Source organism: Lampris incognitus, chromosome 5 (genome assembly GCF_029633865.1).
Source record: "Lampris incognitus isolate fLamInc1 chromosome 5, fLamInc1.hap2, whole genome shotgun sequence".
Lineage (NCBI taxonomy): Eukaryota > Metazoa > Chordata > Actinopteri > Lampriformes > Lampridae > Lampris > Lampris incognitus.
Window position 1 is genome coordinate 49,770,155 of NC_079215.1, and position 17,400 is coordinate 49,787,554.

Sequence of the window (17,400 nt, forward strand, 5' to 3'; positions counted from 1 at the left end):
GGCACAGCGTGTTTTGGGGTTTGAAAGCTGAGACGCGGTGTTTGGAAAATACACGTCTCAACTGTTCTGCCACTCCTGCCACATACAGAATCACCACTGGTTTACACTTAAGGCAGCTGTTGTCCTTCTCCTGTCTTCGATCGGCTGGTGCACTGTTTGTGCATCTTCCTGGATTTGACAAACACCCAGTTAGGATAACCACACTTAACCAAAGCCTGCTTGTGGGATTTCTCCCTTTCTCCGGCTGCTGTCTCAGTGGGGACGTTGTCAGCTCGGTGGTACAGCGTCCTGACGTCTCCTAGTTTGTGCTCCAGTGGATGATGAGAGTCAAACCTTAAGTACTGATCAGTAAGTGTTGGTTTATGGTAAACATTAACAATCAAATATCCCCCATCAACAATTGCAATTTCACAGTCTAATAAGGCAAATCTGTCATTTTTCACATCCTCCCTGTTGAACTTGATGTGGTTGTCCACAGAGTTAATTTGACCGGAGAAATGTGGTGCGTCCTGAGGACAGACTCAGGACAGTCTCCCACCACTCATCGAGTGTCATGAGATCCTGAATAATCGGTCTGAAATTTCAATGCCAAGCGCAGTTCTACATCAGCCTCATCTCTGTCACCTTGCCAAGCACATCCCAGAACTGGATCCAGATGCAGAAATACTCCTGCTACTGGAAAGAGACGTCCTTAGAGCACACAAGGTCAGGCAGCAGATCAGTGGACCACACAACACCCCTTTTGCTCAACGTTTGTACCTGGGCTGGGTAGCAGTAGTAGTAGTAGTAGTACTAGTACGAGTAGGAGAGGCGTGCTTGGGTACATAAGCTGACGGTCAACATGTTCAAGACCAACATGCTGGAAAGTGGTCGCCATTCAATTTTTCAACCCTGCATGAGATTCATGCGTGTCAAGGAGATGCAGCAAAGCTTTAACAGGCCTGGCAAAGCAAATGAGAGGATGCTGGGACAGAGAGTATTTAATCGAACTGAGCACGACAACAAACCAGCTCCATCAGTGGAAGACACTGTCGTCTTAAAGATAATGGACACAAATTTCTACAGCTATGATGCTAACGCTAACAGTTGGGCTGCCCCACTGCCGTTCAGATAACCACGTCTTTGCCGAACAACAGCAGGTGGTCAACTGGTTTGCATCCCTGCAACGCATCCTGAAAAGAAAACATGAGATGCAGGAATAGTATGTGGCATTCGTGGAGAAGCTCTTCATTAATGGACATGCCGAGGTAGCACCGCCACTGAGAAAAGATCAGGAGTGCTGGTATCTCTCAAAGTTTGGAATCTACTACCCACAAAAACCCAATCAAATCAGGGTGTTTTTTTTTTTATTCCAGCGTCCAGTACTCTAGCATCTCCCTCAACAATGTGCTCCTCACAGACCCCGATCTCAATAACTTCCTCCTTGGTTTCCTGCTATGCTTCCGGAAGGAGGTGATTTTTCCTCAATACCAAAATAGCAAGGAGAAAAAAAAACATAAAGAATGCACCTTTGGCAATAAATGTGTAAATGGCCTCGTTTGGTTTGAAACACAAATCCAAAATAGAGTTCCAGAGTCTGAAATTTAATCAGATCAGAACAACAGACCAGGTAGCAACCACAGTAGTAGCGTAATTTGCAACACTAGCTTGTAGAATAAGAAAAGAAATAGCACAAAGCCCCCACATCACTACAACTGAAGCCCGAAGACAACAAAAATAAACAAATCACAACTCAGCAGGTCAGTAGTCAGAGATACATTTATATTACCAGCAGACTTTTGGGTAAATGGATGATTTCCATTTACTCTGGCTGCAGTGACTCATTGTTGGCCAATAGAGACATTTTAACAGCAGGATCCCAGTCGTGTTGCAAGTTCCTACTGGTGACTGAGAGTGAGCCAAAGCCTGAGATGACTCTTCAACTATTCACAAAATTTTGGAAGATTTTGAGAACACTGTGGAACATACAGCAGTGTACTCAATCAAGACTTAGCAAATTAATGTCCCTTTCACATACACACGCACACCACACACAGAGACACACACGTAAAACTGATAAATTAATTTAGAAGAATAAGAATAAATGGGAGTGTACAGCAGATAGTGTGTAACACAAATGTTTCGCATTAAAAAAAAACACAGCAGGGACCTCATCATTGTTACAGACTAGTGTGTCTATTAAATACCATGTGTAACACAATGGTATTCAGTGTCACTGCGTCTAATCAGGGCAAAATCTGTCAAATATATTCAGAGCATGTAGAAAAAAAGCACGTGGAGTGCTTCATTTATTTAATCTCCCCAGTGAGATACCTTCCTCTGAGGCTGTTAAATTGTTTATACCCCCCCCCCCCCGAGTAAATTAAGCATACCTCAACAGCTTCAAAACAGAAGAAATTATATTTGACACTAAAACCAGATTTTTGTTCAGTGTCAAAATAAATACAGCAGTACCCATCATGCTTTTCAGCTTAGAACATCCATCTTGACCCACTCAGAGTTGATGGTAGGCGACGAGTGTAACAACAGTCACACACACCTGTCTTGTCAAAGTGATCAAGCACTAAAGTGTCCGTCCACCTCAGAGTTGCATCGATAAGAGAATCGTGTCATTTTTTTGAAGGGAAAACTAAATGAAACAGAGGCTCTCTCTTCTTTCATCTATGGGTCGGCATAAGGGAAGCCTCCAGAGATCCTCAGTGCATGAGCTCTTACAGGAAGACAAATTCATCAGTGCTACCTCTCTTCTTGTCACTACTGCTCGGCCCGCCCAGGGGCAAGATATGTCCTGCAGGACCTGTGTGATTGCTACTGTGGGCCTCTAGTCCATAGTCCTGGCCCTGGCCGTCAACAAAGGTAAAGATGGGGTACTTCTCCTTGGATGAAGACAAGGCCTAGGAATAAAACCACAGTCACTGATAAAAAAGAAAAGTATTCATGTACATTTTAAAACAGATCTACTCCCTCTGGGCCCACGTGAATAAAAACAATAGGGATGGAGAGCCCCTCTAATCAATATATCATTGCTAGATAGCATTGACTTATATGGAATTCATTTTACATACACACTTGTTCACCTCCAGCGATTTTTTTAATCAATTAAGCAATCTTAAACATTTATTTTTGTTGACTTGTCATGATGTTTACTAAATTACTTGACCATTTCCTCTTACAAATTGATCTTTAATGACCACTGTAATGAATTTAATGACCACTATAATTCTGTTTATCCTCTTTCAGTGTTGTACTGTGTAAATTGTGTAAACACAACATCCATTACACGTATGTCCGTCTTGGGAGAGAGATCCCTTCGTTGCTCTCCCTGAGGTTTCTTCCTATTTTTTCTCCCTGTTAAAGTTTTTTTTTTAGGGAGTTGTTCCTTATCCGATGAGAGGGTCTAAGGACAGGATGTTGTGTTGCTGTTAAGCACACTGAGGCAAATTTGTAATTTGTGATATTGGGCTATACAAATAAAATTGACTTGACTTGACTTGACACTGTGAGAACACACCAATTAATAGATTACAGGATGAAATCCTAATTTTTTTGGCTCTTAAATCTGTTTGCATTAATAGCGAAAACACAGAATGGGAACGATACACCGAACAGCCAAAACATTAAAACCACCTGCCTAATATTGTGTGGGTCCCCCTAATGTCTACCCGTTGAGGCATGGAGTGGACTCCACAAGACCTCTGAAGGTGTCCTCTGGTATCTGGCACCAAGACATTAGCAGCAGATCATTTAAGTCCTGTATGTTGCAAGGTGGAGCCTCCATGGATCAGACTTGTTTTTCCAGCACATCCCACAGATGCTCAATTGAATTGAGATCTGGGGAATTTGGAGGTCAAGGCAACACCCTGAACTCTTTGTCATGTTCCTCAAATCATTCCTGAAAAGTTTTTGCAATGTGGCAGAGCGCATTATCCTGCTGAAAGAGGCCACTGCTACCAGAGAATACCGTTGCCATGAAGGAGAGTAGGTACGTGGTACATGTCAAGGAAACATCCACATGAATGCCAGGACCTAAAGTTTCCCAGCAGAACACTGCCCAGAGCATTATACTGCCTCTGCCGGCTTACCTTCTTCCCATAGTGCATCCTGGTGCCATCTCTACCCCAGGTAAATAACGCACACGCACCTGGCCGGCCGCCCACACACACACACACACACATATATATATATATATATATATACACACATATATATATATATATATATATAAAAAAATCGCAATTCATCAGACCAGGCTACCTTCTTCCACTGCTCCATGGTCCAGGTCTGACGCTTATGTGCCCATTGAAGGTGCTTTCGGCAGTGGACAGGGATCATCATGGGCACTCTGACTGGTTTGCCGCTACATAGCAAGATGTGACGCACTGTGTGTTCCTATACCTGTCTATCATAGCCAGCATTAACTTTTTCAGCAATTTGAGCTACAGTAACTCTTCTGTGGGATTGGACCAGACAGGCTACCCTTCGCTCCCCAAGTGCATCAGTGAGCCTTGGGTGCCCATGACCCTGTCACCAGTTGTCCTTCCTTGGACCACTTTTGGTAAGTACTGACCACTGCATACCGGGAACACCCAACAAGACTTGCTATTTTGGAGATGCTCTGACCCAGTCATCTAGCCATCACAATTTGGCCCTTGTAAAAGTTGCTCAGATCCTTGCACTTGCCAATTTTTCCTGCTTCCAACACATCAACTTCAAGAACTGACTGTTCATTTTCTGCCTAATATATCCTACCCCTTGACATGTGACATTGTACCGAGATAATTGACTTTATTCACTTAACCGTCAGTGGTTTTAATGTTTTGGCTGATCGGTGCATAATAAAATGCAAATTTTCATCTAAATAGAATTTGAAATAAGCTTCAGTCCCATGTAATATATTGTAGCATCCTCCATCTGAGTTTAAAATGAGGCAATAGATACTTACCATACAAACAGCAGAACATAGGGACTCAAAATCCTTCTTATTCTTGGCGTAAAAACCAATGGTGCAGCTAGGATCCATACGGCTGAAGGGCATCTTTCTGGGTGAACTACAGTGGAATGACTAGAAAAGGTCAAAAGAGAAAAATGTCAATTTCCAAAAGTGATATGCCATCGTTCATGGTCTGCATGCTCAAAAAATTTGCCTATGGGAAACAAAGCTACGTGTCAAAATCCAATATGAACTCCGGGAGTTAAATATATTTAAAAACAAAAAAATCTTTAAGAGAAATACAGATAAATGCAGACACCGGAAAAAAAGATACAAACAGAGAATGCTCTACCTCCAGAGAAAAGTTGACTTGTGTGACATCCACCACAGGCTGACAGTAGTGAGGATCCAGATACAACAGCTGCTCATCTAAATAGATAGGGATGGGGCAGAAAGGTAAAATAAATTGAACAATATGGGGGGATTGTGCAGTGAACTATTACACTAGCATCCTAACACTGAGGTTCTGAGTTCAAATTCTCCAGCTTGGCCAGGTGTTGCAGGGATTACAACTGGTACTAGTCCTGGATGGGGAGCTGGCAGGGGTATTCTGTCATTGTATTTAGTGCCTCCTACAGGTAGTAGGGTGCCCTACTACCTGTAGGAGTTAACCAGTCGACTAAAGCTGTGGGTGTTTCCAGAGGAAATCGCATGGGCCATTACATTCCCCCAGAAAAACCTGCAATTGGTAGTTGAAAAAGGCAGTTGGCTTGTTCCACGTGTGTTAGAGGGCGAACACGGCAGTATACACCCTCCCACACCATATGTGAGGTAGTGGGACCCAGTAGACAGGAATTCAACATGCCAAAGTGGGGAAAAAAGGGGAAATGATCTTAAAAAACAAAACACAATACATCACAGTAAGGGTGGAAAATGAGCCGACTAGATCAAAGAGGTAGTTCAAGGTAATACATTTTGTGCAATCCTGTTCTCCCGAAATAGTCTGAGACTGACTCAGGCAACAGGTAGCTCCAGTTCTTCAATCAAAATCATACACCAATCACTGCTAATGATAATCATCACTCATGACTGCAAAGTTGTCAAGCAGCTACTGTACTGTGTGCCGTCTCGTGCAAATTCTTTCTTGCATAAAGATATTAGCCCCTCCTCTGATCTCTCTTCTAAGGCAGTGTTTCCCAACCCAGTCCTTAAGGACCCCTATCCTGCAGATTTTCTTTGCAACCCTGAATATGTACCTGTTTGTAGTTATTCAACCAATCAGCAATGAATTATGTCACATTTTGCACACCTTGCATAATTAGGTTCTATGAGATGATTGGTAGAGTAAGTACAAGCAGGGCTACCTATGCAGAGTTACAATGAAAATCAGCATAGGTTGGGAAACACTGTTCTAAGGAATACAGTGAGCAAATAGTGTTGGGTCCTCACCTTGGAAGCCTATGAAGTACAGCGAATGCTTGGGTTTGCCTCCAATGATTCCAATGCAACATTCCAACTTGAGGATGTTCTAAAAAAGAGCACATGACGTCCTGTTAAGAGGGGTAACCAGGATTACTACATGGAGGCAGATTTAGGCTGAAAACACACTGGTTGCACAGCAAAGATGAAATGTTAGTTAGAAATGGGCAGACAAACCAGAACTTAATTTTGATACACTCAGTTCACCAATGAATCTTAGTTCTTCCACAGGATTGATCCTACTGATTTGAGTTGGGAAGAGAAAAAGCTGAATGTAGGCCCCTGGTAAAAAACAGTCCAAAGAACACCAGGCAGTCTCAATTTACTTGGTGGTAAAAGAAGAGAGCATATGTAAAGATCAATGTAATGTTTGTCTACTTTTAATAGCTTGGAGTTCAGCGTAAACTTCAAGTTAAAAAAAAATAAAAATAAACGCTATGTTAAGGTAAATTGTCCTGGTATCCCACAAAGCAAAAACCAGTTAAGCTTTCACTGTACTCCAACAACGTAGGAACCACCACCCCATCCTTCATATTCTAAATGGTATGATGTGAGAGGAAATGATAGAGAGCCCCCCCCCAAACGAAATTGTAAACTTTGTTGATTACCTTTAATTTATCCATCTCCCTCACTTTATTCAAAGGCTCTTTAGTATATTCATTTGCGATTAAGGACTATTTTCAGGCCAGTGCATTGATCTGTGATTGGAAAAGTCATTGGACAAGCCTGTAGGACCTCTATGTCTGTCTCTCAATGCCATTTTCTCAGATCGATGCCTCAATTCATTTTGGAGATAGTTCAGTACTGTAACAAATCAAATCATTTGTTCATCTGGAAAGCAATATTGCAATATGGGGGAACAGATACAATGTTCATCATATCATATTTGTAGATTTGTCAAATGCACTGTTGTGAGAGGATGCAAATATAACCGTCAACAGCGTATTTACAATTTTCTTCCTTCAAATCCATGCGATTAAGGGCAGACAAAGCAGAATCAATGCCAAACTATCACTACACCTCTGCAAGCTGCACTTGGGTGCCCTATGCTACCTGGTGTATTTCAGGTCTGCCATTTACGATATATCAAAGTATATAGTTTTAAGAGAGGAATACAAAGTGTGGGGTGCCTGTATGTACATTTCCATAACCCTTGTTTACCTTTTTTGTATTTATTTATTTTTTACATTTTTGGACCCCCCCCTTTTTTTTCTCCCCAATTGTACTTAGCCAATTACCCCAATCTTTTGAGCCCTCCAGGTCGCTGCTCCACCCCCTCTGCTGATCCGGGGAGGGCTGCAGACTACCACATGCCTCCTGCGATACATGTGGAGTCACCAGCTGCTTCTTTTTGACAGTGAGGAGTTTCACCAGGGGGACGTAGCGTGTGGGAGGATCACGCCCCCCCACCAAACAAGCGCCCCGACCGACTAGAGGCGCTAGTGCAGCGACCGGAACACATACCCACATACGGCTTCCCACCCACAGACACGGCCAACTGTGTCTGTAGGGACGCCCGACCAAGTCAGAGGTAACACAGGGATTTGAACCGCTGATCCTCATACTAGTAGGCAACGGAATAGATCGCTACGCTACCCGGATGCCCCCTACATTTGTTTACCTTTTAACCAGTTTTATCACTCACCCTTGGGCCCGGGTTCATAAAAACTTTAGTATTCTTTAAATACGGGTACACAACAGCAAAGCCACAGAACACAGTACACGGGAGACCAATGCCGAGTGTCAGAGTATACTGACCTTGACACATTCAATGTATGAAGGATTTAGGGCCTCTCCTCCCAGTCGGACAGGCACAAGTATAATGACTGCCTTCCAGCTTTGGCTGGAGGGCTCAGGGAGACTCTGGTTCAGAGACAGGTCACACAGACGAACCACATCTTCTTTGTACACTGGAACACACAACATAAAAATGTGTAGACGCATACAGAAAGACAACACATAAAATTTGAAAATACTAAAGCTGAATGAAAATGAAAAGAAGAAACCATTGAGAACGCTGAAATTTAACAAGGCAATGCATTTGAGTGAAGGGGGGGGGCATTTTTTTTTAAAACATTATCCATAACACAAAATTAGCACATGACATTTACCAGTACAATCCTGAGCCACATACACGGCCAGGTTGTGAAGTTCAGATGTTTTGGCCACTGCTTTTCTATAAAGAAAAAAAAAAAGAAGAAAAAAAGACACGAGAGCAAGACTGAGTATTCTGTGTTCTATAATTTATATTCATAACCCTTATAAATGGATAACCACGGCCAACAATGTAAATCATTTCTGAAACGAGCAAAAGGGTTACCTGCACAAACACTGATTATTCAAGAGCACTCACCGAAGTATGTGTGCCACTACTGAAGGGCCATACCAGTCTCCGGCCTTTTTCCCTGAACTCTTTCCGAGTTCCACCAGCTGGTGAACCCCAAAAGGGGCTGGAGGCTGATCTCCAAACCAGGTCACGAGCTTGCGGTGGATGGGCTCCATTTGCCTATCCCTGTCAGACTCAGGCCTCTTCTTCCAAGTATATTTGGGTACCTGCTCGCCTACGAGGGGCTTTTGAGGAGTGCTGGGTCCCCGTGGAGAGCCAAAGGACGGGATGGGAACCCCTCCAGCACGGGCTGGCGAGCGTGGTCTGAACACCTCCAAATCCACATCAGCTAGTTGCTGTGCATCTGGCCAAGCCCAGTCTACAGAATACAAAAGCACTTCTTAGCGAGAGCATTGAAAAAAGTTTGAAGTGGCTATCATGCTCATTCCAGCTCTATATTTTTATTCTGGAGCTCCACTAGAGTAGCTTTGCATGAGTCACAGTTCAAGAAAATCCTTATTTATCTTATACTGCCCCTCTATGCAGCCCCTCAGTTCATCCTGTCTGAAACATGCAGTTTTAGCTTGTTTTAGCTGTCTCTTAAAGGGCCCCCCTCCTAAAAGCCCCCTGCTTATTTCTGATTGGCCAACTTCCGGAAGCCTGACGAGGAGAAGCAGTCAGTGCTTTTAGCACCGCCACATCCTCAGGCAGAATCAAAGCTCAACGGGGAAACAGAGTTCGATACAACACCAGTGTAGAAGGTTCTGTAAGCAAACTATAAATCTACTAAGTAACATAATTTCTTGTTCTTGATTGGAATGGCAACTTCTCAAATCCATCCGTACAAGTTTGAGCCCGAATACAATCCGGATTATGACAGTGAACAGTACGAACATCCGCATCATCAAAGATGCTGCAGATAATATTAATCAGGACATCTCTAGTTACGCTCATGACATACTTATTGTCTTTCAATCACAAGCCATTTATAAAAATGTTTCTATATTATGCCCGTTAATCTGTGTATGTGTGGGAAATACGCTAAAATGCTGACTGAAGTGGAAAATGTCTGTTGTCAGGAAATAGAGGTTACGTAGCTAGTAAAATGTTATTCTGCAAATGACGGTATGATAACTCCCTGCATTGTCACTTATTTGTATGCTGGAGTACATTGAATGCCTATAATGCTACTCAAGTAGACTGTTTTGTGAGAACACATTTATTTACCAAGAAGACCATAGTTTGACAGGCTTTTGGCTTGGAATATCTTCGCTTTTTAAAATAGGACTAACTCCCTCCCTATGCAGTTGGATACCGGACTTCCTCATCAACTGCCCCCAGACTGTAACACTGGGCAAGCACACATCCTTCACCCTCATCCTGAACACCGGCATCCCCCAGGGTTGTGTGCTGTGCCCCCCCTCCTTTATGCATTATTCACACGACTGCCAACCCATACACAACTCAAATACTATTTTTAAGTTTGCGGATAATACGACAGTCATCGAGCTCATATCAGACAACGACGAAGCGACATACAGGGAGGAGGTTCAGAACCTGATAACGTAGTGTGCCAACAACAACCTGGTGTTAAACACCAAAAAGACCAAGGAGATTATTGTGGACTTTAGGACCTCCAAGAAGATCAGACAGTCCTGTCCACATCAACACAGAGGTTGTGGAGAGAGTTCCCAGCTCCAGGTTCCTGGGAGTCACCTTCACAGAGGACCTCTCCTGGGCTGACAACACCTCAGCAGTGGTGAGTAAGGCACAACAATGCCTTTATTTTCTGAGGAGGCTAAGGAGACCCAATATCCCCCAAAAACTGCTTGTCAACTTTTATAGATGCTCCCAAGAGAGTATCCTAACAAACTGCATGACAGCCTGGTACAGCAGCTGCATCAAAGCTGACAAAAAAGCTCTCCAGCTGCCTTCACGAGAACATCTTCACAGCACTTGGTATGTGAGGAGGGCGAAGAACATCATAAGATATTACACACCCTGGACACCATCTATTTCAGCCCCTCCCATCAGGTAGGCACTTCAGATCAATCAACACATGCACAAAGAGACTGAAAAACAGCTTCTTTCCAAAAGCTGTGGCATTACTGAACTCAGACATCTCCTCAGTCCAACGAGACTGATGTGCTGCAACCATTGGACATGTGCAATATTTGCATATATTTACTCACATGTCACTTTAAGACATTTCATATCTGTCCACCATACCTTTACTGCATTTTTTCTTATGGTGTTTTTGCAACTCATAAGTTGACTCTCTACATTTTATTGCTTGATATTTTATATTTATGATCTCTTTTATGTATGTGCCACTTCTGGGTTGACACACCTGCAGTTTCGTTGTGCTTGGCACAATGACAATGATAAAGTTCTTGTTGATTTATTTGACTGCTTATTACCCGAAAAAATCGTGTTTGGGGGATGGTGCTTTTTATCCTCAGTGGTTCTTAAAGTAACGCCATGATTTTGAGCGGATATCATTGAACTAAAGGCATGTACTCTGACTGACTTGCACAGCTGTATTGTTTTGAGCAAATCACTGTTGGCTTCCTTAATAACTTGAGCTTCATTGTATACACTCATTGTCTGCACTGAAACTGTATTCACAAGCCATTTGGTCTGATTATCAATACAAGACAAACATTTCAGCGATATAATGTTACATCTTGTGCGTCTGACTCCTCAACATGGCTCTTTACAGATGGAAAAGGCCCGTCTTTTAGCACTAGCCTAGCCGAAAGTCTGGCTTGGCTGCTGGGCTCCATTGAGGAAAGAGTCCTCTGTGAATTGATGTGTATAAACAAACACATTGTCATATGGCTGTTGTTGCCCCCAAAAAAGAAACTGTATCCAATGTTATCTGGTGCTTTCTTCTTTAGGAAAGGCAAACAAATCAAAAATCCAGCACTGAACCGTGCCTGGTTCAGGAAGTAGTCCTCAGTAAAATGAAGGGGACATGAAAGGTTGGGGTCGTACTGCTGAGGAATAGTGGTAAAAAGGAATTTTAACCACTGATTCTTCATTTTGTCTTCCTTTGGAAGTCCATACAAAGGGAATTTGCCTTGCACCGAAGAAAACAGCGTCTTCTCAACACTGTGATACGTGCTAACCAAACTCTTCCTGGTGTTGCACCAAAATCTGTGACCCGTCCGCTCTACCAGACTTTGTTTGAGGGCGGGGCAGACTAGCCATGGGCATTTATGAAAATGTGTTACATAGTGATGAAAATAAGTAATGGATGAAAAGGCTGGACTACAAACGAAGCGTTTCAGGCAGTGTTTTCTGTTGGAGAGAATAACTGCCTTTGGCGTGCACTTTGGGCTTTGTAACTCTGCAGACATTTTACATGCACCTCCCAGCTACATAAACACATTAAAGGAAAGAGGAAAAACCCAAAAAGCATATGACCTCTTTAAAGAACTGACAGAAAAATAAATCTTGTGTGTGTGTGTGTGTGTGCGCGCGCGCGCGCGTGCGCAGAAAGAGAAAGAGAGAGAGAGACAGCTAGAGCGTGAGAGAACACATAAGGAACCAAAAGCAGTGGTGGCTGGTGCTAAAATTTTTTGGGGGAGGCGCAATTTACCTTGGCGCAGCACACCCGACAGCTGCTTTAATGTCTACACAGTCACAGAGTTATTAAGAAGGACAATGTAGCCTACAGATTTTATCAGGGTTTGTAGAGGGTGGATGATTGACAGTTGAGACGAGGCGTCGTGGTGGGTGTGAACATGATTGACAGCCAGGAGAATTGTCCAATCACATTAGATCAAATAAACATTAAAACAATACAAATTCACTGCCAATAAAAGTGGGAGTGTCTGGGATGCACAGAACTGTGCTCCATGGAAGATCTGAAGAAACCAATTAGACAGCAGCCTCAGGTCACCTGCTCGCCAAAAGTTTACTAAGGTATCGTTTGGCTGGCGCGCCTCACCCAGGAAGTATATGTATTCAGACAGAAATCAACCAAATACCTGGCTACTGACAGGCGCTCATAAACTGAAAAACAGTTTTATTTCATAATTATTTGCATTATACAACTAAATTATATTTAACATGTTTTTATTAAAAAATTTATTTCTGATTTTTCCCTTCTTCTCCCAATTTAGTGGCCAATCAATCCCTATTTTAGTTCAAACACCCACCCTCGTACTACACGCGTTCGCCAAACTGCATCTCTCCGGCTGGCAGTCTCGAAGGAGACGCCTCGCCACTTTCGTGACAAGGCGACTCCGGGCCGAACGACTGCTTTTTCCGAAACACACAGAGACACATTCATGTGATGAACACAAGCCGACTCCGCCCCCCTCCCGAAGACAGCATTGCCAATTATTGCTGCTTCATCGAGTCCGGCCATAGTCGGACCTGACGAGACCGGGGCAGGAAACCTGGTCCCCAGTGGGCAACTGCATCGACACAAAGCCGATGCTTAGACCGCTACACCACCGCGGACCCCTTATATTTAACATGTTTAAGTAGATTTTCATGTCTTGATATTTGAAGAGGGCGGCACCCCAGCGCCCTGTACTGGCCAGCCGCCATTGACCAAAAGACAGACAAAAATAAAAACAGACAGGAGGAAGAGAAATAAAGTGAAGCTTTTAAATAGGACAGCATCTCTGTAGATCCACTTTTGCTAACAGAGAGTGCGAACGCACGCGATAGAGGGAAACAAACCTCGTGGCATCAAATGAACCAGGAGTCCCTGTGCCAGCAGCATCTGCCCACTACGTAGCATACAACCCCAGCCGCAGTCCGTGGTCCAGTTGGAGCCTTCCAGCTGAGGAAACTCCCTCCGGTAGGTGAGCCATATCCTTGAGACAAAAGCTGAACGGAAACGCTCTACCTCATCTGAGAATAAAGTGGGATAGAGCGAGAAAATGAAAGAAAGGGAGACATTGTGAGAACAGCATTATATTTTGAATGTTTAATCAAGTATCGACATCTGTGTCAGCAATGCCGAGTCTACTGTTGACTTCTGATTTTCTAAAAATAAGGCTTACTCACAGTAAACAAACTTGACATGCACATTACCACCACTACTTTGATGTACTTTGTGCCAATTTGCAATTTCAGATGTCTCTTTACAGAGACAAAAAAGTTGAAGTAATTGGACAAGATTGATGGGAAAGGGATGAACCCAAGTTTACATTTTAAATGTGTGCTTAAAGTTTACCTTCACTGTTTAGCAGATAAGAGTTTCCCAGGAGAGTGACTGGTGATGTCTTATTGAAGGTGGTTTTCAATTTGACGGACCAGCCTGAAGAAGAGAGTCACAAGCAAAAGGGAAGTTACCGAGGGAATTCTCAAAGAAGCCAGGAAGAGAAATTGACATTGGCTGCCTGTCATATCCATGCCACTGCCATTTTGAAAAGAAGTGTATCAAAGACATAAGATCAGGGCTGCCAAGTCTCACCCTTTGGGAGTGAGAGTCACGCAATTATGCCTCTTCACACGCTCACACGCCACACTTGCTATTTCACACGCTCATAAACGTTTTCCCTTCACTTCTATATAGTATTTCCACAACTTGCGATGCTGCTTGCGGCCTGCCGTAGTTCGGGTCCGTCACTGGCTTTCCAGGGTGAGCCCGCCCTATTCTGCCTCTGATTGGCTGACCCAGATATTCTTACCCTAACCTTAACCAATCATCAGTCCTCATGCCTAAATCTAACCAACTCAATCAATGAAAGGCAACCACGAGTATCAACCAATCAGAGGCAGAGTAGGGCGGGTCATAGCGTCAACGCCACGAAATAAAATAAAATAAAAGAGCTCCACAAGAAGAAGACCCCACTGAAGAAGAAGAAGAAGAAGAAGAGGAATAAGAAGAAAGAAAACAGTAGGTAACCGTTTAATTTTGATCATACGAAATAGTAAATACGTTAGTTTTATAGAATAAAATGCGTTATAGTCACTCAGTCCGAGCAGGAGTAATGTTACACAGGCTGCTGTGATATCTCGCAGTTAAAAAGGAAAATATTCGAACAGTCACTTGTCAGAGATCTGTAGAAGAACAATAGCTTTCCTTTTTGGTGAATGTCCTGCAGGAAACTGGTTTTTAAGTTGCACAAATAATTGGGTTGAGAGGAGCTCCCTGAATACAAATGACAGAATAAACACTGAATAATGACATCCGACAGTCTAATTCTAATGTAGGCTTGGACTCTGTGTATTCAATTCTTTCTAGCAATTGACAATATTTCTTGTGTGTTCACTATTCCGAGTAAAGAGAGAGAGCATGAGGAGGAGGCCAACATCACATTACAACATCACAACAGTCTAATCCTAATGTTAATTTAAATTCAGATATTCCTCTAAATCCACCTTAAAAAAGGCCAAGTTTTTTTTGCCGGCGACCTATCGCCGGCAAAAGTCCCCTCACCAGAGTCTCACTCTTAACTTTTGTTGAAACTTGGCAGCCCTGCATAAGATGTACCACACAGGTAATACTCAAACATATTGCGCATGAACATGAACAGACACACACACACACTAACCATATTTTACGTTGTTCCATGCGGACATGAGCTTGGCCTTGAGTTTGTCCACTTCATCTGGCTCTCCAATGGCTTCTCTGCTGGGATCTGGACTTTGTGCCATTCTGTGACCAAGGCCACTCAGACGCTCAAGGGGTTGGTGCCTCAGTGTCTCAACCAGCTCATCCTGCATCCCTCCACCCACATACTGTGCTGCACTGGGGGAAACAGAGTTCATGGCTCAGGGTTCTTAGAGCTGGCCCCTGGTACTCTTCATTGCAATAAAGAACCTAGAGAAGAGGAGAGGTGGACAAGAGTAAGGATTAAAATAACTACTGATTACCTAAGTGATTGACACTCTCCAAAAGGTAAAAGGGTTTTTAAGATCAAAAAGTTTAAGATGCAAACTGGTGTTGATTTAATTATGGTTAACAGCTCTAATCTAATATCTGCAATTTCCCCACAAGGATAAATACAGTTTATCTAATCTAGTCTTATTCCTCTTTTCATTATTGAAATCGACTTTTCTCAAACAGCTCTTGATTAAAGAAATTAAAGGTTTAGGTTAAATATTAAGTGGAAGTGTAGGTTTCTTGGCCGTGTCCAAAGGCATTTCACAGGAAAGGAAAAAAAAGAGAAAAAAAAATCAGTACTGATGTGTACACAGAAAAACCAATCAGAGCACGTGGTTTTTGTTAAACGATCAGGGAAACTTGGCTAAAAGCCAGTTTTAAGCAAACATGCAGTTTTAACTTCCCAAAAAGAGCCAAAAGTTGCACAAGTTTCACTGGAAATTCAAGTAACCAGCAAGGAAGTTGCAAGCAACGTTTCTATTTAGCCCTGGAACTTAAAAGAAGTTAGAAGTTTAAACAGTGAGCAGTGTCGTCTCTCCTACTAATGGTATGCAAATAATGTGATAATGCCATCATGTGATAACAATGGGACAAGTCTATATGGTGTTTGCAATGGTGGGGGGGGGTGATAACAGCATACGTGCTTGTCAAAGCGGGCTACATTACAATTCACTATCAAACGTCAGTTGTTGTCATAAATTGAACTGATAAATCGGCGGGCGACAGACAACTAAACAAGGTGGTGACAAATGCTCCTCCTGCTGTGACTAGCTACGTCTTCATAATTGGTTAACCTTTTAGTTGGATCACCGCATTGAAATGAACATTTGTTTTCAGTGGTCAAAACGGTTTTATTTTTTTTGGAAGAACTGCTTATGTAAGGTAACATTAACTCGATGTCTCCATTTCCGATCACACCAGACGCCCAAACACTACAAGCCCCTCGCCGCAGACACAACTTAAGTTAGCTATGGTTAAGGGATTAACGGCCAAATGTGAGCTAGGCGTCAGGCGTGTTTTTCCCCCTTGTGTACATATCCACAGGCTTTTACTCATCCTTCCACAGTGTGACCATAGCATTCACCACGCTTTTTATGCTAACCGTCATATGATCTGCATTACAGAGCATACAACACTGGAACGCCGCATAATCCATTCTACGCCGACTTGTGCTTTCACACGCTGCTAAATTAAAAAAAGAAAGCTTGTTACGGTGTAAAAGCTGGTTCAGATCCTGGTTTACCTGGTGGTGGTTTCAGGCATTTTGGGGGTCCCTGCCCTTTCGACTCCGACGTACACTATCCACGGCAGCTACAGACAGTGTATACCTATCTTGAAATAGCCTAGCTTGACGCGCTAGCCGGCGTTAGCCACCGTTTTAAATCGCACCGGCCAACGATTTAACTGTCCTTTCAAACAAACACAGTTGTCGCCAGTCTTGAAATCCACTCACACTTCGACAAACAGGCAAACGTTGCCATTCTCAGTTAGCAAGCATTGTCTACACAGCCCGTTTAGTTTTCCGATCTGTGGTTTGTTTCGCGATAGCCGTTTGACAGTATTAAGGGAGGACACGCACTTCCTGTTGTCCCGCCCCCAACGTAACGCAATAGGCCAGCTGACGACCGAGCGCAAACAGATTGGATACTGTTCCGTCCATAAGGCGTACCGGTTTGTCATTGGCTAATAGCTAAGCTCAAGACTATGGATTCATTATAAACTTAACGCCGGTAATATTATATAAACTTTAATAAGGCTAATAAAATAAACAAAAAACTACAGCACAGGCATCCGCATATATAACACAGACAC

The 17,400-nt window shown here is 43.1% G+C and overlaps 1 protein-coding gene across 1 annotated transcript; it reads right to left on the reverse strand.

Annotated features, from left to right (window-relative positions):
• Positions 1 to 1,740: 1,740 nt before the first annotated feature.
• atg4da (autophagy related 4D, cysteine peptidase a) lies at positions 1,741 to 17,148 on the reverse strand. Its single transcript, XM_056280136.1, has 11 exons — positions 16,832 to 17,148; positions 15,257 to 15,525; positions 13,933 to 14,016; positions 13,434 to 13,607; positions 8,763 to 9,114; positions 8,521 to 8,585; positions 8,168 to 8,319; positions 6,380 to 6,458; positions 5,283 to 5,359; positions 4,943 to 5,062; positions 1,741 to 2,894 (listed from the first exon to the last, which is right to left on the reverse strand). The coding sequence occupies exons 2-11, from the start codon at positions 15,471 to 15,473 to the stop codon at positions 2,712 to 2,714; spliced, it is 1,503 nt and encodes a 500-aa protein (XP_056136111.1). The 5' UTR covers positions 15,474 to 15,525; positions 16,832 to 17,148; the 3' UTR covers positions 1,741 to 2,711.
• Between the last annotated feature and the right edge of the window lie 252 nt (positions 17,149 to 17,400).

What these genes read in the sequence shown, in the direction of transcription:
- atg4da (XM_056280136.1), bottom strand. Translation starts at nt 15,473, where the DNA reads ATGAACTCTGTTTCCCCCAGTGCAGCACAGTATGTGGGTGGAGGGATG. An exon ending in GTAGTGGCACACATACTTCG is followed by an intron (nt 8,586 to 8,762) that starts GTGAGTGCTCTT and finishes TTTTCTTTATAG; the next exon opens with AAAAGCAGTGGCCAAAACAT. An exon ending in TATGTTCTGCTGTTTGTATG is followed by an intron (nt 2,895 to 4,942) that starts GTAAGTATCTAT and finishes TTTTATTCCTAG; the next exon opens with GCCTTGTCTTCATCCAAGGA.